General features: G+C 31.9%; 3 protein-coding genes across 3 annotated transcripts in view; 1 reads left to right on the top strand and 2 right to left on the bottom strand.

The window, feature by feature from the left end:
• Positions 1-971: 971 nt before the first annotated feature.
• LOC132185294 (uncharacterized) lies at positions 972-2,336 on the bottom strand. The gene is made up of 2 exons (XM_059599087.1): positions 1,878-2,336; positions 972-1,124 (listed from the first exon to the last, which is right to left on the bottom strand). The coding sequence occupies exons 1-2, from the start codon at positions 2,334-2,336 to the stop codon at positions 972-974; spliced, it is 612 nt and encodes a 203-aa protein (XP_059455070.1).
• Positions 2,337-2,374: 38 nt separating this feature from the next.
• On the bottom strand, positions 2,375-3,352 carry LOC132185292 (uncharacterized). Its single transcript, XM_059599086.1, has 2 exons — positions 2,972-3,352; positions 2,375-2,908 (listed from the first exon to the last, which is right to left on the bottom strand). The coding sequence occupies exons 1-2, from the start codon at positions 3,350-3,352 to the stop codon at positions 2,375-2,377; spliced, it is 915 nt and encodes a 304-aa protein (XP_059455069.1).
• Positions 3,353-15,088: 11,736 nt separating this feature from the next.
• Positions 15,089-16,024, top strand: part of LOC132183854 (LEAF RUST 10 DISEASE-RESISTANCE LOCUS RECEPTOR-LIKE PROTEIN KINASE-like 1.2) — a 7,174-nt gene continuing 6,238 nt past the window's right edge. The window contains exon 1 of the mRNA XM_059597310.1: positions 15,089-15,902. Within this exon, the coding sequence (XP_059453293.1) occupies positions 15,089-15,902 (814 nt within the window). The remainder of the gene's footprint in view (positions 15,903-16,024) is intronic.

Genomic DNA, 16,024 nt, shown 5'->3' with positions numbered 1-16,024 from the left:
TCTACAAAATTTTCAAAGAGAAATCCATTAACATATGCAAAATGAAATACACATTATATGATTTTTAAATATAGTGAGTAAAATACTTACCTCTGAAAATTTTCACAGTAGTTGAAGTTACTATTACAATGATGGGACTTGTATAATTATTATACAAATCCTCATCTATTTCCAGTGCGGTAAATCCCCACAAAGTTATTTGCAAACATATGTTTCTAACATGGTAGATAACCATAAGTTAGTATCTCAATTTTTACTTTATGTTATCTTTATTTGATATGAAGTTATGATTTTTAGGGTTCAAAAGCTCATCGTATGTATTAAAAAAAAATGTTAGAAGAATAATGAAAATAGAAACAGAATATTACTTATGAAAATAAAAATTATGTTTTACTCTTCCAGTAACAACTTAATTTTTCGAATTTTTGTAAGACAACCTTTTGAATTAATCTCCTCAATAACTCCAATTGATTCTAACCTACCAATTACATATGCAAATCAAAGAAATTGATTCAAATAAAGTTAGTATTGAATTTTCATTTTGTATCATTTTTAATAATTTGTAAATATATTTTCAAATATATGAAAATAAAGGATTGATAAACTAGTCAAATAAGTAACACCATTCCAACGACTTGTTGTTTCATAATTAGCCAACTCAAATCCATGTTCAGGTATGGAATGATCTACTCCATGGATCTTAGAGATTAATGTTGTCGACATAAAAAGTATTTTGACATGGTTTTGCACTGGACGGTATTTTGCTCTATATTCCTCGACTATGAAATTTTTGACCGCATAAATACATCCTTCATTGAAGAGAGGTCAAAAACGCTGAGTGAAATTCTTTCTAATACATGTATGTATTAGTGTTCCCTAAAAAAGAAAAAAAAAATTTGTTTCACGAATTTATTATTTTATATTTGAAAATGATTTAATTGAGAAAAAATGAATACCAACTTACATTTTCATCAGCCATTATCATTAAGGCTGAAAAGCTCATTGCCATTTGCTACATTAACTGCATCCCACATCCTTATTATTCTAACTTTCACATTCCATGAGTCTTTCTCGGTTGATATTTGATTCAGAGGTGTGTACGTCATGTTGATATGATTCCGTACCTGCACACAATTTATATTAGTTAGGTTTACTTATATTTCTAGGAAAGAATCTCGGCATTTCAAATCAAGTTACAATGTAAGACTCAAATCTATACTAAATGTTACCTCTAGGTAAATTGTTGAAAATTTCCTTGTATACTATATTTTTTGTATGAAAATTGTCACCATAATGTTCATCTGCAATGTATACTCTAAGGCCATTCCTACTTGTAACCCTAGATATAGCGACATATAATTGACCATGGCTGAAGACAGGTTTAGGTAGAAAATGGCCTACATGTTGCAATGAGTGGCCTTGACTTTTATTAATAGTCATAGCATAGCAAATAGATATTGGAAATTGTCTTCTTTTCAGTACAAAAGGCAATTTAGAATCGGAAGGAGATAAAAGTATTCGTGGAACGAATACTTTATGTCCAAAATGAGTTCCCGATATGATTTTAGCTTCTAACACCCACTTTGATAATTGAGTAATCAAAAGTCTAGTACCATTGCAAAGTCCAGCGCTTTGATTTAAATTACGAAGTAACATTATAGGGATTCCAACTTTAAGTCTGAATTTATGGTTTAGAATACTAGGAAAGTTCAATGAATTTAAGAATTCTACTGGAAACATAAGCTCTTGGTCTTGAATGTTGCTTGCAGTATTACATATTGAATCTGCATTGAGATATGTTTCTTCACCTTCGTTAATGAGATCAATTATATAATCATTTATGTCTTGCACAGCATCATTGTTGGAGCTAAAATCACTCTATCTTCTAAATACTTTGCATCGGTGTATTTAGTTTGCAACTCGGAATAGATAGCATCCACAATATCATTAATAGGATGAGTACGATGTGGAATTAGTAAGTCAGATGGTATCTTAATCAATGCTTCACCTTCACTGTCATCTAATTCGCCCTCACTTATTTTCAAAATCCATTCTTCAAATTCTTTTGCTGCATTATCATTGAGATTTTGTTCAAGTCTCATATTCTTTGTCAAAGTAAAAATTGTACAATACTTCCATAATGAAGACCTGTTAACTGATGCCTCAACTATTTCTTCTCTTCGGCCTTTAGATACAGCCGGTAATATTTGTCGGAAATCACAACCAAGAACAATTGTCTTTCCTCCGAAGGGTTTTACTTCACTTTGTGGATCGCTAAAACGTAAAATATCTCCTAGTGAACGATCAACAGCTTCAAAACAATTTTGATAAGTCATAGGAGCTTTGTCCCAAATTATTAGATCCGTTCTTGCCATTAGGTTTGCAAGTTGTGAACCTTGCTTAATCCGCAAGTTGAGCTATTTGATACATTAATCGGTATCTGAAACCTTGAATGAGCAGTTCTTCCACTAGGTAACAATAATGCTGCAATCCTAGATGATGCAACTGCAATGACTATTTTCCTTTCTGAGCGCAATCGATATATCAAGGTTCTCCATAAATAAGTCTTTTCAGTGCCGCAATGTCCATAAACTAAGAAAACACCACCCTTTTCTTCTATTACTAATCCAATTACTGCATCATATATCTTTCTTTGTTCATAATTTAGACCCTTAAGAAGTTTGATATGCTCCTCTGCCAAAACAACCATATCATAATCCAATTCTTCTTGCAATAATCTATTGGTACTTTGACTAAGAAGTAATGTGTTATGATATGGCACTGTCTCAAATTCTCTCAAAGACCTTGCATTTTTGTTCAATAACTGTTCGATATCACAAAGTGCATAGTCTTGTAATTGTGAGTCACTAAGATATAGGTCATTATATCGTAAAATTCTTCTTTCTCGCTGTAGAATATCATCAGATAACAATTTTCAATTTGAAATCCATAATTTGTAAGGGTAAGCAACCTCACAAATAATCAACATTGTTGCAAAAAGTTCACGAAGTTGCTTCCCTGAAACCCAATAAGACGCATGATTTAAAACTTCATGCCACTCTTTATCATCATCAAGCAAACCAAGAGCGTAACATGCTGCCTTGAAAGTTGGGTACAACACACTATTTATAGTTCTTATTTCCTCGAAAGACCGAGGTCCTTTAACAATGTTAAGCAACATTTGCAAATAAAATCGTTCACCACTTCCAGGATGAGAGTAGAATATCCTTCCTACACATAATCTTTGCTTCCTCAATTTCCATTCCTTGTCTTTGTTATGCCAAACCCATTTGGAAGGGAAATCAGAATAAGTCAATTCTCTTGCTTCTTCATACAAAGCATTTGTTTTCATCCATTCAATAAATTTAGTCTTTCTAATATTCGGTTGATTCAAAACATTAACTAAGTAATCTGAATTATCAAACATGACTGGTTGTTCATTTTTAAGATGAAAATTTAACCTATCAACTGCAGGTTCTCGATAATGAATTTCAAACTAAAAGATTCTCCAACATGCCTCTATAGCCGACACATATCTACAATCTAAATATGATTTTATTTCATCGATATCTATCACATGTTGTATTCCAGTAGATCCATTGACGTGTAGATTTTCTTCAATAATTAAAGTTGCACGATCAGGTCCTTTATTTATATATTTGAATAAGTACTTGATAGACCTTGAACGATTACACCACTCAATATTTTATGTGTGACTGATATTTCACCAGTAAGTCAATATTGTGAAGAACTATAAATCGATTGTCAAGTTTGACACCATTTTTTTCATCAAATCTTCCATTGTTCCTCTTTTTATACATTGAAAAGCCATCTTTATCAACTGTAGTTTCAGAGTAAAATTTCTTTGAAAAATGCTTACTACATTTGTTGCCAATCATACAATTTGATTTTGGATTTATAGAGGCGCAAGGACCATGTACCATAAATTATTTGACAACATCATAAGCTTGAGGATCTTTGTTCAAATCCAAAATTTCTGCAGAGATTATCCTATCTATTTCTACTGGTGTTGGATTTTTGTCCTCGGGATGTAGAAAAAGCAATATATGAGCATGAGGCAATCCTCTCTTTTGGTATTCAATAGTGTAGACAACTGTAAGCACAATAGAAATTTAATTATGTTAGGTATAAAAATTAAAAATTAGAAAATAACAAAAATGGTTAGTGTTGTGCCAAATACCCACCTAAATTAATAGGCAAATACTTGGTATGTTTTACTCGCAAGTGCATGCACAAGATCAAACGATAGTGTAGCAGGCAAATATAAGATCATTCTTACGAGGATTGGTAAATTATGTTTAGAAGTAATTTTCCATTTAATTATACATATAAAATTCAATTGTCACGATTGAATTTAATTAAAGAAATAAAATAAAAGATAAACTAAAACTAAAAAGGATTAGGGTTTTGATATCCACCACTAATTAGACTAATTAAGATAACAATATGCCAATGCGCCAATTATACCGGTATAATTAATGTTTGCCAACCAAAGGACATGGGTGTCTACTCTTTAAGCTATTGATTTTCATAAGCAACGAATTAGGCATGCGTGTCTACTCTAATTCTTTTCTTTCTTAAAGGATTTAACATGGGTGTCTACTAAATTGTTCTTTAAGAAAGCATAAATCTGTGGAAATTGTCAAACACACGAGGCTTAGGGCATGGGTGTTTACTCCCAGTTTCCCATGTTGATTAACCCAAGAATCCGGCATGGATATCTTTTGTTACTTTTATTAAACTCAGGACTCGGTTATCCAAATTGATTTAACTAACTAGTCCATACCACATGCATATGTTGGCAAGACAAACACATATGAGGAATACAAGATAACATGTATTAATCAAGTTAAATATACCAAAATATAATTGTAACACAGGCGCCAATATTTCAATCATAAATAGACATGATTAGGGCTTCAATCTAGTCCTAATTAAAATATAGACTACATAATGAAAATAAAAGGTGGAAGAGAAGTAAAACCCAAACTCCTTTGATCTAGCCTTCAATTCCTTTCCAGAGCTTGTGCCTCTTTTTCCACAGTTATTCCTAGAAGCTAAGAGGTCTATTTATAGGCTTTAAAAGTCATTGATAAACTAGTAAACCTAAGAAATTCGTAGGATTTTACTCCAATTACAAGTGGGAGTTCGAAAACCCTAATATAGAAGAAAAAAGGAGTTTGGCCGTAGCTGATTTGAAACTTTCACACAGGTGCGATCGATCGCAACCTGTGTGCACTCGATTGCACTTGGCTACTTCACTGCTTGTCCTCTCTGGTAATGCGCTCGATCGCAAGGAACCTGCGATCGATCACACTGTCAGGAGCTCCAACTTTACCCAATTTTTCTCTTTGAGCCCAAAGCTTTCAGATTTACTTCATTTTATTCCAAAAGCTTACAAAAGCATGAAAAACACATAAAAGAACTAAAATAGCACAAATTAACATACTTAAAGAATTAACACATATAAGTTTAAGGGCTAAAATATGGATATTTTGGCACTTAACTCACCCCCAAACTTACATATTGCTAGTCCTTTAGCAATACAAAACTAAAAACAAAGTGAAAAACTGAAAACAAAAAGATAAATTCATCTTTCGTGGATGTACGATTGCATTTAGCATATGCAACGAGCCTTTTAAACCCATAGGAATTCCCTAAAGGACAAGTGAAATCTCGTGAGGGTTTTTCAGGAATGTTACACACAAACATTATGCAAGAGTTTATATTATAAAAAAATTAAGGTATCACTCAAAACAATGATTCTCATTCATTAGCAACCTTTAAAAGATAAACTTCATCTTCATAATGAATTAGAATTTTAAAATTTAATCACTTACAGAAGATATGCTAAGGCATCACAAGTTTGAAACAGTGTAAAGTGAACTAGCACATAAATATGAAGCTTCCAATTATTTCCAATGTGTAATGTCTCAATATTTCAAAGTTCACTGAAATCCTTATTAGAATGAATAACAATGGCATAGTTTTTTTTTTTTTTTCTTTTTTTTTTTCTTTTTCTTCGTCAGGTTATACAATGCTTAGTTCCCTTAAGCTTTCTAATTGACCCATGTAACGAGTGTTAAGTCAATGACTCCCAAACCAGATGATTTTAGGGCATTAGGTGTAGAGACACCCCTAGGACTTACTAACGCGAGTCAAAAAGGATATGAAACCAAACTAACCATGACATTAACCAAATCAAAAATTTTCACCTTTTGACGTGAACACTCAATGCTTTGAGGCAATAGGTCCAGTTACTTAGTGAAAAGCTTATCAACGATCTTTTTTTTTTATTTTTTTTTTATCACATATATATATATGCCAAAGTATCCATCTAATAAATCATCTAGTTTCACCCAAGACATAGAAACACACATTAGACTCCATGTCATATCTCACAAATTATGTACTAATGTGCTTGTGTAAGATCATATCAAATATGTGAATTCTCAATTGTCCTAAGCAAGTAACCAAACTGAAAAACTCAATTATTAGATCATGTGATCAAAATTTTAAGCTCATCAATGAAATCAAATCACAATTTTTAAGATCAACCAAACTTTTAAGACAAACATGAACATGCGCATATATATATATATATATATATTCACATTTTTTTTTTCAAAAAAATAAAAATGACATAAAACTGGAACAAAGTGTGTGTAAAGTGTCTCCCATACCCCCAAACTTAAATTACACATTGTCTCCAATATGTCTATAACATGGAAAGAATTTACTCGAGATATGGACAAAATTGTTTGGAATAGCATGACTCATAGCACACCCCCAAACTTGAATTAAAGCACACTTGTTCCTGCAAAATAAAACACCAAAACAAATAAAAAGGAAATAAAAACAAAACTAAAGACAAACATAAAATAAAAAATAATATGATAAACTATGGGGTGCCTCCCATGAGCGCTAAGTTTAACATCTTCAGCTCGATTGTACAGTAGCTTCAGTACTGCTGGATGGAGGTGCACTCAATCTTACTGCCGCATGGTAGCTCAAAGTTGTGAACAAAAAACAGAGAAAAATTAAAACCACAAAAATAATAATAGAAACTAACAGACTTTAAAAACAGAAACATTAAAAAAAAAATGGCAAAATAAAAGAAAACAGAAAAGAAAAACAAATAAAATAAAAATAAAAGCAAAATTGAAATCAGCAGCTTCAATACTACTGTCTGGCTATGCGCTCGATTGCACAGTTACTCTCAATCTCCCTGGAATGGACGCTTGAGCGTACTGTCGCAAAATATAAGCATATCAGGCTTTACAGGCAGCAGTGTGCTCGATCGCAGTGAGACTGCGCTCGATCGCACTACCGCAAATTAAATTAGATTTGCGAACAGAAACAAAAACGGAAAACAAAACATAAAAATTAAACAAAAATAAATAGAAATATAAAACAAACAAAATTAAAAACTAAACAAAATAGAGAAAAAAATAAATAAAAGAAACTGAATTAAACTAAAGGAAAAAAATTTCAAGACATAATTTAACACAATCTCCGGCAACGGCGCCAAAAACTTGTTGTGCCAAATACCCACTTAAATTAATAGGCAAATACTTGGTACGTTTTACTCACAAGTGCACAAGATCAAACGATAGTATAGTAGGCAAATATGAGATCATTTCCACGAAGATTGATAAATTATGTTTAGAAGTAATTTCCCATTTAATTAAACATATAAAATTCAATTGTCACGATTGAATTAATTAAAGAAATAAAATAGAAGATAAACTAAAACTAAAAAGAATTAGGGTTTTGATATCCACCACTAATCAGACTAATTAAGATAACAATATGTCAATACACCAATTATACCGGTATAATTAATGCTTGCCAACCTAAGGGCATGGGTGTCTACTCCTTAAACTATTGATTTTCCTAAGCAACGAATTAGGCATGGGTGTCTAGTCTAATTCTTTTATTTGTTAAAGGATTTAGCATGTGTGTCTACTAAGTTGTTCTTTAAGAAAGCATAAATCTGTGAAAATCGACAAACACACAAGGCCTAGGGCATGGGTGTCTACTCTCGGTTCCCCATGTTAATTAATCCAAGAATCTGACATGGATATCTTTTGTTACTTTTATTAAACCCGGACTCGGTCATCCAAATTGATTTAACTAACTAGTCCATACCACATGTATATGTTGGCCTGACAAACACATATGAGGAATACAAGATAATAGGTATTAATCAAGTTAAATATACCAAAATATAATTGTAGCAAAGACGCCAATATTGCAATCATAAATAGACATGATTAGGGCTTCAATCTAGCCCTAATGAAAATATAGACTACATAATGAAAATAAAAGGTGGAAGAGAAGAAAAACCCAAACTCCTTTGACCTAGCCTTCAGTTCCTTTTCAGAGCTTGTGCCTCTTTCTCCATACTTATTCCTAGAAGCTAAGAGGTCTATTTATAGGTTTTAAAAGTTCTTGACAAACTAGTAAACCTAGGAAATTTGTAGGGTTTTACTCATATTACAAGTGGGAGTTGGAAAACCCTAATATGGAAGGAAAAAGGAGTTTGGCTGCAACTAATTTGTCATTTGCGCACGGGTGCGATCGATTGCAACCCGTGTGCGCTCGATCTCACTTGGCTGCTTTTGTCCTCTAGTATGGAATCCGGTGATCGACGTAGGAACCGTGATCGATCTATTTTCACAAGAGCTCCAACTTTACCTAATTTCTCTCTTTGAGCCCAAACCTTCCAGATTTACTTCATTTTCTTCCAAAAGCCTACAAAAGCATGGAAAACACATAAAAGAACTAAAATAGCACAAATTAACATACTTAAGGAATTAACACATATAAGTTTAAGGGCTAAAATATGGATATTTTGGCACTTAACAGTTAGTTTAGAATACCAGCTAGTAATCTCCCAAAGTGTAGGCCATGCTTTAAGTCATGTAATAGCTGATCGAGCTTGATCTTAAAGACTCTTCCAAGTATATCAGGTCGATCCTCAGGTTTTTGACCAGGATTCATAGATAGAAAGCTTTTAATCTCCGGCCATTTCGCATTGCAAGTGAAAGTAATAAATAAATCAAGATAGCCTGTCCATCTACAAATTGCCATTGAATCTTGATAATTCTCAATCATCAATCATATATCGTGGGCTTCCCGTAAAAGTCGAAGGCAAAACAATTCTTTCTCCAATAGATGCAGGGGTGGTATCTCCCCTCATAACTACATCCCTCATACCACTATACAATTAAATCATCAATGCACTTTGGTTACGTCTTACCCACATAAGTCGCATTCCTTCAATACATACATATGTATTAACAACAAACTGTTGAAATAGGCGGCCGCTATATATCAAAGTATTTCCTTCACCTTGACGTTCTTGCAACTGGTATGCATAGTACTCTCTCATTGTTACATAACTGCTTGTGTTATGTCTAGTTCCATTAACACTTCTATGTAAAATGCCAAGCCTCAATCCATCCTCTCCATATGAAAATAGAAGAGGATACTGCAATGCCATATACGATGGATGCAACTTGTTGATCCTCTGTAATCCACCTTCTTTATAATCCACAATAACATCACGATGTGCATTCTCAACACCAATGTCACCGACGATAATTGCAGCAGTTTCAGAACATGTGGGAAGATTGTGCTCTCTTCCATCGGTTGATCATGATTCAATAATACGTAATCTTAAGTGGTGGACATTATCTTCTTTAAAACGATCTCTAGTTATATGAAAGATCTTCACCAAAACATTTGATTCATCTAGCATTTGGACCAGGACATCAACAATAGATCGGTCAAGGTTTTTGTCAGAGCGATTCAAGGAAGTCATTCTATTTGGAACTTCATTTTCAGTGTCGTAAAAATATAACTGCGCAAAACGCGGGTTCAAGCCGTCACCTGGGAGTAATGATCCAATTATGTGGTGGTTTTGACCATTAAGGCGAAAAATATAACAACATCTTCCATCGTTAATACTATTATCCACATTCCTATCCATTGATGTCATAGCAAACATAGAATTATAACTTCTTATTTGTGCCTTAAAGTTTTTTGAACGCTGCCCACCAGCAGGATTTAGCAAGTCTTCAAGAATAATAAGTGGTTTCTTAAGCAAATGCAACTTGACTTGACCTTCCATACAACATAGAGAAAAATTAGGATTAGGAGGCTTCCTAGATTTTGTTGTTCTTTCTTCATACCATACTATCGTACCGCAATATTCACATACACATGATGGTTCACCAAAATTTCAAGGTTCAACAAACTTCCCTGTATGAAATAGAAGTAAAGAAAGAAAGAAATGTTGCATTAAATTTAACGTTGTTCTAAGCTTTTCATATTTTTTTATCAAATAAATTTAGTTAAGTCATTTACTTGTAATATCTTTTGTGCCTGAACCATAGCTGGATCCACCTTCTGTCATATTTTGACCAATTGAATATGTTGGTTGAATGCAGTTGACATCCCTAACTTGGCTTGAGCTACTTCCGTTATCCACAATAATAACTCCTTGATTTGTTTTACATCGTTTATGTTGTGAACGTCTCTCATTCTCTATTTCGTTCCTATTATTTGTCATACTTTGACCAATTGAATCCGTTGATTGAACGTTGTCGCAATCCCTAACTTGCCTAGATTTTTATGCATTCATAATCATCCGCCTTCGATGTCGTGAAAGTCTAGTATTTTCCATTTTGTTTCTATTTTCCTATTGCATAATTGCGAGGAAAAAAAATTAATGACGAATCTATAAATCCTATCATTTAGTACATCAAATTTAACTAAAATATATAATATTATTTTAACTACAGAGTATAATCAACATAATGCAATATAATACATACAAAATGTATGGAGAAAATTGTATACTCACAACATAAAGAAATTAATGCTACAAAACAAAGTAAACAAACTAATGAAAAACTTAAGAAAAATAATGAAAATACCTCAACATCTATTGCAAATTATATCCAAAGAACGCAAAAGCAATCACCTGTATTCAATAGTTACAGACATTAATTTAAAAGACAATTTACATAATATTATAGTGCATATTGTAAATAGTTACAGTAATTTATGTTATAAATGATAGTCGTGTGCCTTGGTGGTATATTCATGTTTTGAGTAATGTTTTATAATTCCTACCAAACTAATGTTTTAAAATTTATAAATGATACCTGGAAAACGAAATTAGGAAAATTAAGAAATTAATGTTACAAAAACAAAGAATAAAAAATTTAAAAAGAAGAATGAAAAATATATAGAAACAAATTATTATTTATGAAGTTGCAAATTTCATCAAAGAAAAAACATACAAACAGAATACTAAGTGAAAAAAGAAAAAGAAAAAAGAACGCACATACAGACTAAAAGAAGAAAAAAAAAAAAAAAAAAAATTGAACATATATGCAATTCCTTTAATAAATTAACTTTACAGTACAAAGTAAAGAAACTATATAAATAAAATTTTAGATTTTTAATTTTTAATTTTTTATTGTTGTATATAAAAACAACAACAGTTTATCAACCGTTAAAAAAGGTTGATATATTGTGTTTTTAAAATAAAGCTTAAGATATATCCATGCGAGACAAAACATATCACTACAAAAAAAGAAAAATGAAAAAAGATGATGTATTAAAAAAAATGTAAGAAGAATAATGAAAATAGAAACAGAGTACTACTTAGGAAGTCGCACTTTTTATCTAAATCATACAAAAAGAGTACTGATTGAAGAAAAAAAAAAAAAAAAAAACATAACAAAAACAAAATAGTGTTAGTACCGAATCATAAAATATAAAAAATTAAAAAAAAAATATTATCGTAATTCTAAATTGAACATACACAAATATATACTGAAAAAAAAATGATACAAAATAAAGTAAATAAATTAATAATACAAAATAAAGTAAAGAAACTATATAAATAAAATTAAGAGTTTTAATTTTTTTTAATTGTTGTCTTTAAAAACAACAGCAGTTTATTGGCTGTTAAAAAAGGTTGATATATTGTATGTTAACAATAAAACTTAAGATATATCAATGGGAGACAAAACATCTACTTTGTTTATGTTTTTTAAATAAAAAATAAAATTGAACGATTGATTTATTTTTAAAATAAATTTCTAAATCGCATCATTTAATTCAATATTTCAACTAAAAAGTATAATTATATAACACTTCATTTATAAAGTTCACAAAAACAATTACATTTTTTTTGTTTTGTTTTGTTTTGCTTTGTTTTTGTTTTTGTTTTTGTTTTTGTTTTTTTAAGAGGGTTGATCTATTTTTATCAAAGTAACACAAAAAAACATGCATTTCATATCTATATATTGATATTTGAACACAAAAAAGGGTCTGTAAATTTTTTCATAAAATTGTTAATCCAGTTTAACAATATAAAACACAAAACTCAAATAAAAACACATTATAATGTTCCATCAGCATAATAATATATTTTTAAAAATATATTATCTTAATTCTGAAAATGCAATTTTAATTATGAACCTGCAAATCGTTTAGTAAAGTAATGATACAAAATAAAGTAAAGAAACCTTATAAATAAAATTCATGACTTTTAAAAAATTTTATTGCTGTATTTAAAAACAACAACGGCTCTTAAGAAATGTTGATTCTTAAATACAAATAATACTCAATAACAAACTAATTTAACTAAAATATATAATATTATTTTAACTAAAGGGTATAATCAACATAATGCAATATAATACATACAAAATGTATGGAGAAAATTGTATACTCACAACATAAAGAAATTAATGCTACAAAACAAAGTAAACAAACTAATTAAAAACTTAAGAAAAAATAATGAAAATACCTCAACACCTATTGCAAATTATTTCCAAAGAACGCAAAAGCAATCACATGTAAATCGTTAATTCAGATTAACAATACATTAACAATACAAAAACGCAATATAAAGGTTGATTCTTAAATACAAATAATACTTAATAACAAACTAAAAGTCAAACGAAAACACACTAACCTGAAGAATGGTAACAAAATTGAGAGAGCGAGATTGTTCACTTAGTAAAATGAGTTTTGGGTGTGGCAAGGCACTAAAAGACAAAACTGACAAAAAGAAAATACAGTTAAATCGTTAATCTAGATTAACAATACATTAACAATACAAAAACACAATATAACCTTGCATTAGCACAATAAAATATATTAAAAATTTATTTTAAGTCTGAAATTACAATTTTTATTAAAGAAAAAACATACACACATATAGACTGGAAAAAAAAAAAAAAGAACATGCAAATACAGTAAATAAACAATCACAATTTTTTTTTGCAGAGGGTTGTGCTATTATTGAATACTTGTAATACTCAATTACAAAATAGAAGTCAAAACAAAAACACACTAACCTGAAGTGGAGAGATTTAGATGTTGAAAGGCACTAAAAGACAAACACAATGAGAGAGTCATCTGGGATATTGGATGTTGTAACTTATAAAAAAAAGGTAGGAGGCATGCAGAAAAAAGAACAAGAAGAGTTTTGAATGTTGCAAGGAACGTAGTGCGTTGGGTTATGCATGGGAGAGGGAAAAAAAAAGTAGTTAAAACATAAATTATGAGAGAGAGAGAGATTATGGGAGAGTGAGAGTTAGCACAATTAATTAAAGAAAAAAAAAATCGATTCAGATATAAAACTATGCCAAAAAAAAAAAAAAAAAAAGAGGTAGGAGGCATGCCAAAAAAAGAAGAAGCATGCATTGGGTTATGGTAGAGAGAGAAAAAAAAAAAAAAATTAAGTGGAGATAGAGATTTAAGACATTTAAGTGGAGATAGAGGGAGAGAGAGACGTGGGATATGAAGTTAAGAGGACACGTGACGCAATTCTAAGCACTCCCTACATCAAAACTCGGCTTTTATATATATATATATATATATATATATGATTAGAGGGGATTTCGATGAGATAGATGTAACTCTCAACAATGCTAATGATGGAGACTGGACACAGTTCCTACATATATATTTATATTATAAATAGTTTGATTTCTTCTAGTTAGGCTAGTCGGTGCAATTTTGTTCGAGAATAAAAATAGTTGTGCAGAAATGATTTGCAAAAGGGTTTTTAGTCTTTTGCTCCACCAGGCTTATCCATCGATATGTGAAATGTGGAAAGAAAGCAATAGAAAAGAAAAAGTCGAACAGCGAAATTTCTGTCCTTTATTTGTGTATTGGAATAAATATAGGGGTGGGCAAATTAACCGATTACCGATTATCAACTTTAACCGAACCGATATTAATCGGTCGGTAATCGGTTAAAAATTTTATACCGATAAGTTTATCGGTCAGTTAAAAATTTTTTATCGAAAAATCGATATGACCAATATGACCGATAAGCTATTTTAATTTTTAATTTTTTAGAATTTTATATTTATTATTTTGGTGGATCAATATAAAAAAAAGCTTTAATAAGGTATTTTATCCAAAAATATATTCTAAAATAACTAATTTTTAATAAGCTATTTTAGGCTTTAGCCTAACAAAACATATTTGGACCTCTAAAACAATTAATTTTTGGCCAAATTTGCAACTAGTAAAAGCCTACAAAAGCCCAAACTGATTTAATCGACCGGTTAACTGATTACCGATATGACCGATAATATTCGGTTAACACTTCTTATCGGTTGGTAATCGATTAAGATTTGATTAACAGATAACTTATCAGTTAATCGACCGATAAGCCCATTAATCGGTCCTAACCGATCGATACCCGGCCCTGAAAAGGAAATTGTATGGTGCTTTCGTAACGTCACCTTCGCCATCGATCTTCTAAAGACGTCTATCGCCCGCCAACTTGGCTTCCACCGAACTTTCTCAAGAGGAAATTGTCGGAAAGTCAATAGCCGCGTCTCGTCGTCTCTTTCTGATACGAGAGTTCTAACAAATTAATTTATTTAACAATCATACCTTTCTCAGTCAAAGTTAAAATAAATGGTCAACATGTAAATTGGTAATATGACAAAACCCGCCCATCTCTGATCTCTCACACCATTCAACATAACCCATCTCTGATCACTTGATCTTCTAAACAATGGATTTCCATCTCTCTCTTTCTTCCATCACTATCATCCTATTCCTCTCCTTCTTCTTAACAATACTACCGCCGTCTTACTGCGACGAAGATGATCCTTTTGAGGTCTGCAACCGTACATATAACTGTGGTGGCGTCAACATTCCGTTCCCTTTCTGGGGAGGTACCCGACCTAAATATTGCGGAGTTCATCCAGGGTACAACCTCAGCTGCCTCAGCAATGAATACCCGGTTATCGAAATTGAAGGAATAGAATTCGGCGTTCTAGACATCGCCACATCTTCTCGAACCTTTACCGTTGCAAGGTCGGACCTTTGGTATGGTCCTTGTCCTCCACATCCGGAGTTCAGAAATACAACCTTGAATTACACTTTGTTTGATTACGCTTCAACCAATCAAAACATAACTATATTATACGGCTGTCCTCCTCAAAACGACGACATACCAGTCCGAAATAGATTTAATTGCAGCCCAGAAGTTGGTGATGGGAAAGTCAATGCTTACTTCATAGACGAATACCTCCCGAACAACCAACTTGAAGCACTTACAAGGGATTGCGACAACAATATCCAGGTTCCGATTCTCCGGACTAGTGCTACTGCTCTTCGTGCAGACGCTCAGGGTGGAGCCCCGGCTGTTGAAAAGGCAACGGATAAAGGTTTTGAGGTGGAATATTACAGCAATGCATTGGGGATTGCCTGTCGGGCGTGTGAGGCAACAGGTGGGGTATGCGGTTCTAATTCCACCGGCCAGTTTCTCTGCCATTGCCGTGACCAACGGCAATCTAATGATACATGTCCGATTCCAACGAACGGTATGCTATTCTCTCTTCTCTTCTCACTTTTCACTTTCTTGGATTAGGCTTTTTGCGGGGTATTGTTCTTGCTCTTAATTAGCTATAGCCCACAAACTGGTATTGGTATAATCAACATCTTT

The sequence above is a fragment of the Corylus avellana genome, chromosome ca6 (genome assembly GCF_901000735.1).
Source record: "Corylus avellana chromosome ca6, CavTom2PMs-1.0".
Classification (NCBI taxonomy): domain Eukaryota; kingdom Viridiplantae; phylum Streptophyta; class Magnoliopsida; order Fagales; family Betulaceae; genus Corylus; species Corylus avellana.
This window is presented reverse-complemented; position numbering and strand designations above follow the sequence as displayed.

Coding starts and splice junctions, on each gene's coding strand:
- LOC132185292 (XM_059599086.1), bottom strand. CDS start 3,352: ATGAAAACAAATGCTTTGTATGAAGAAGCAAGAGAATTGACTTATTCT. Junction 2,909..2,971: donor CAATGTTGATTATTTGTGAG/GTTGCTTACCCT, acceptor GATATTCTACAG/CGAGAAAGAAGAATTTTACG.
- LOC132185294 (XM_059599087.1), bottom strand. CDS start 2,336: ATGACTTATCAAAATTGTTTTGAAGCTGTTGATCGTTCACTAGGAGAT. Junction 1,125..1,877: donor CAAAGTATTTAGAAGATAGA/GTGATTTTAGCT, acceptor AATTGTGTGCAG/GTACGGAATCATATCAACAT.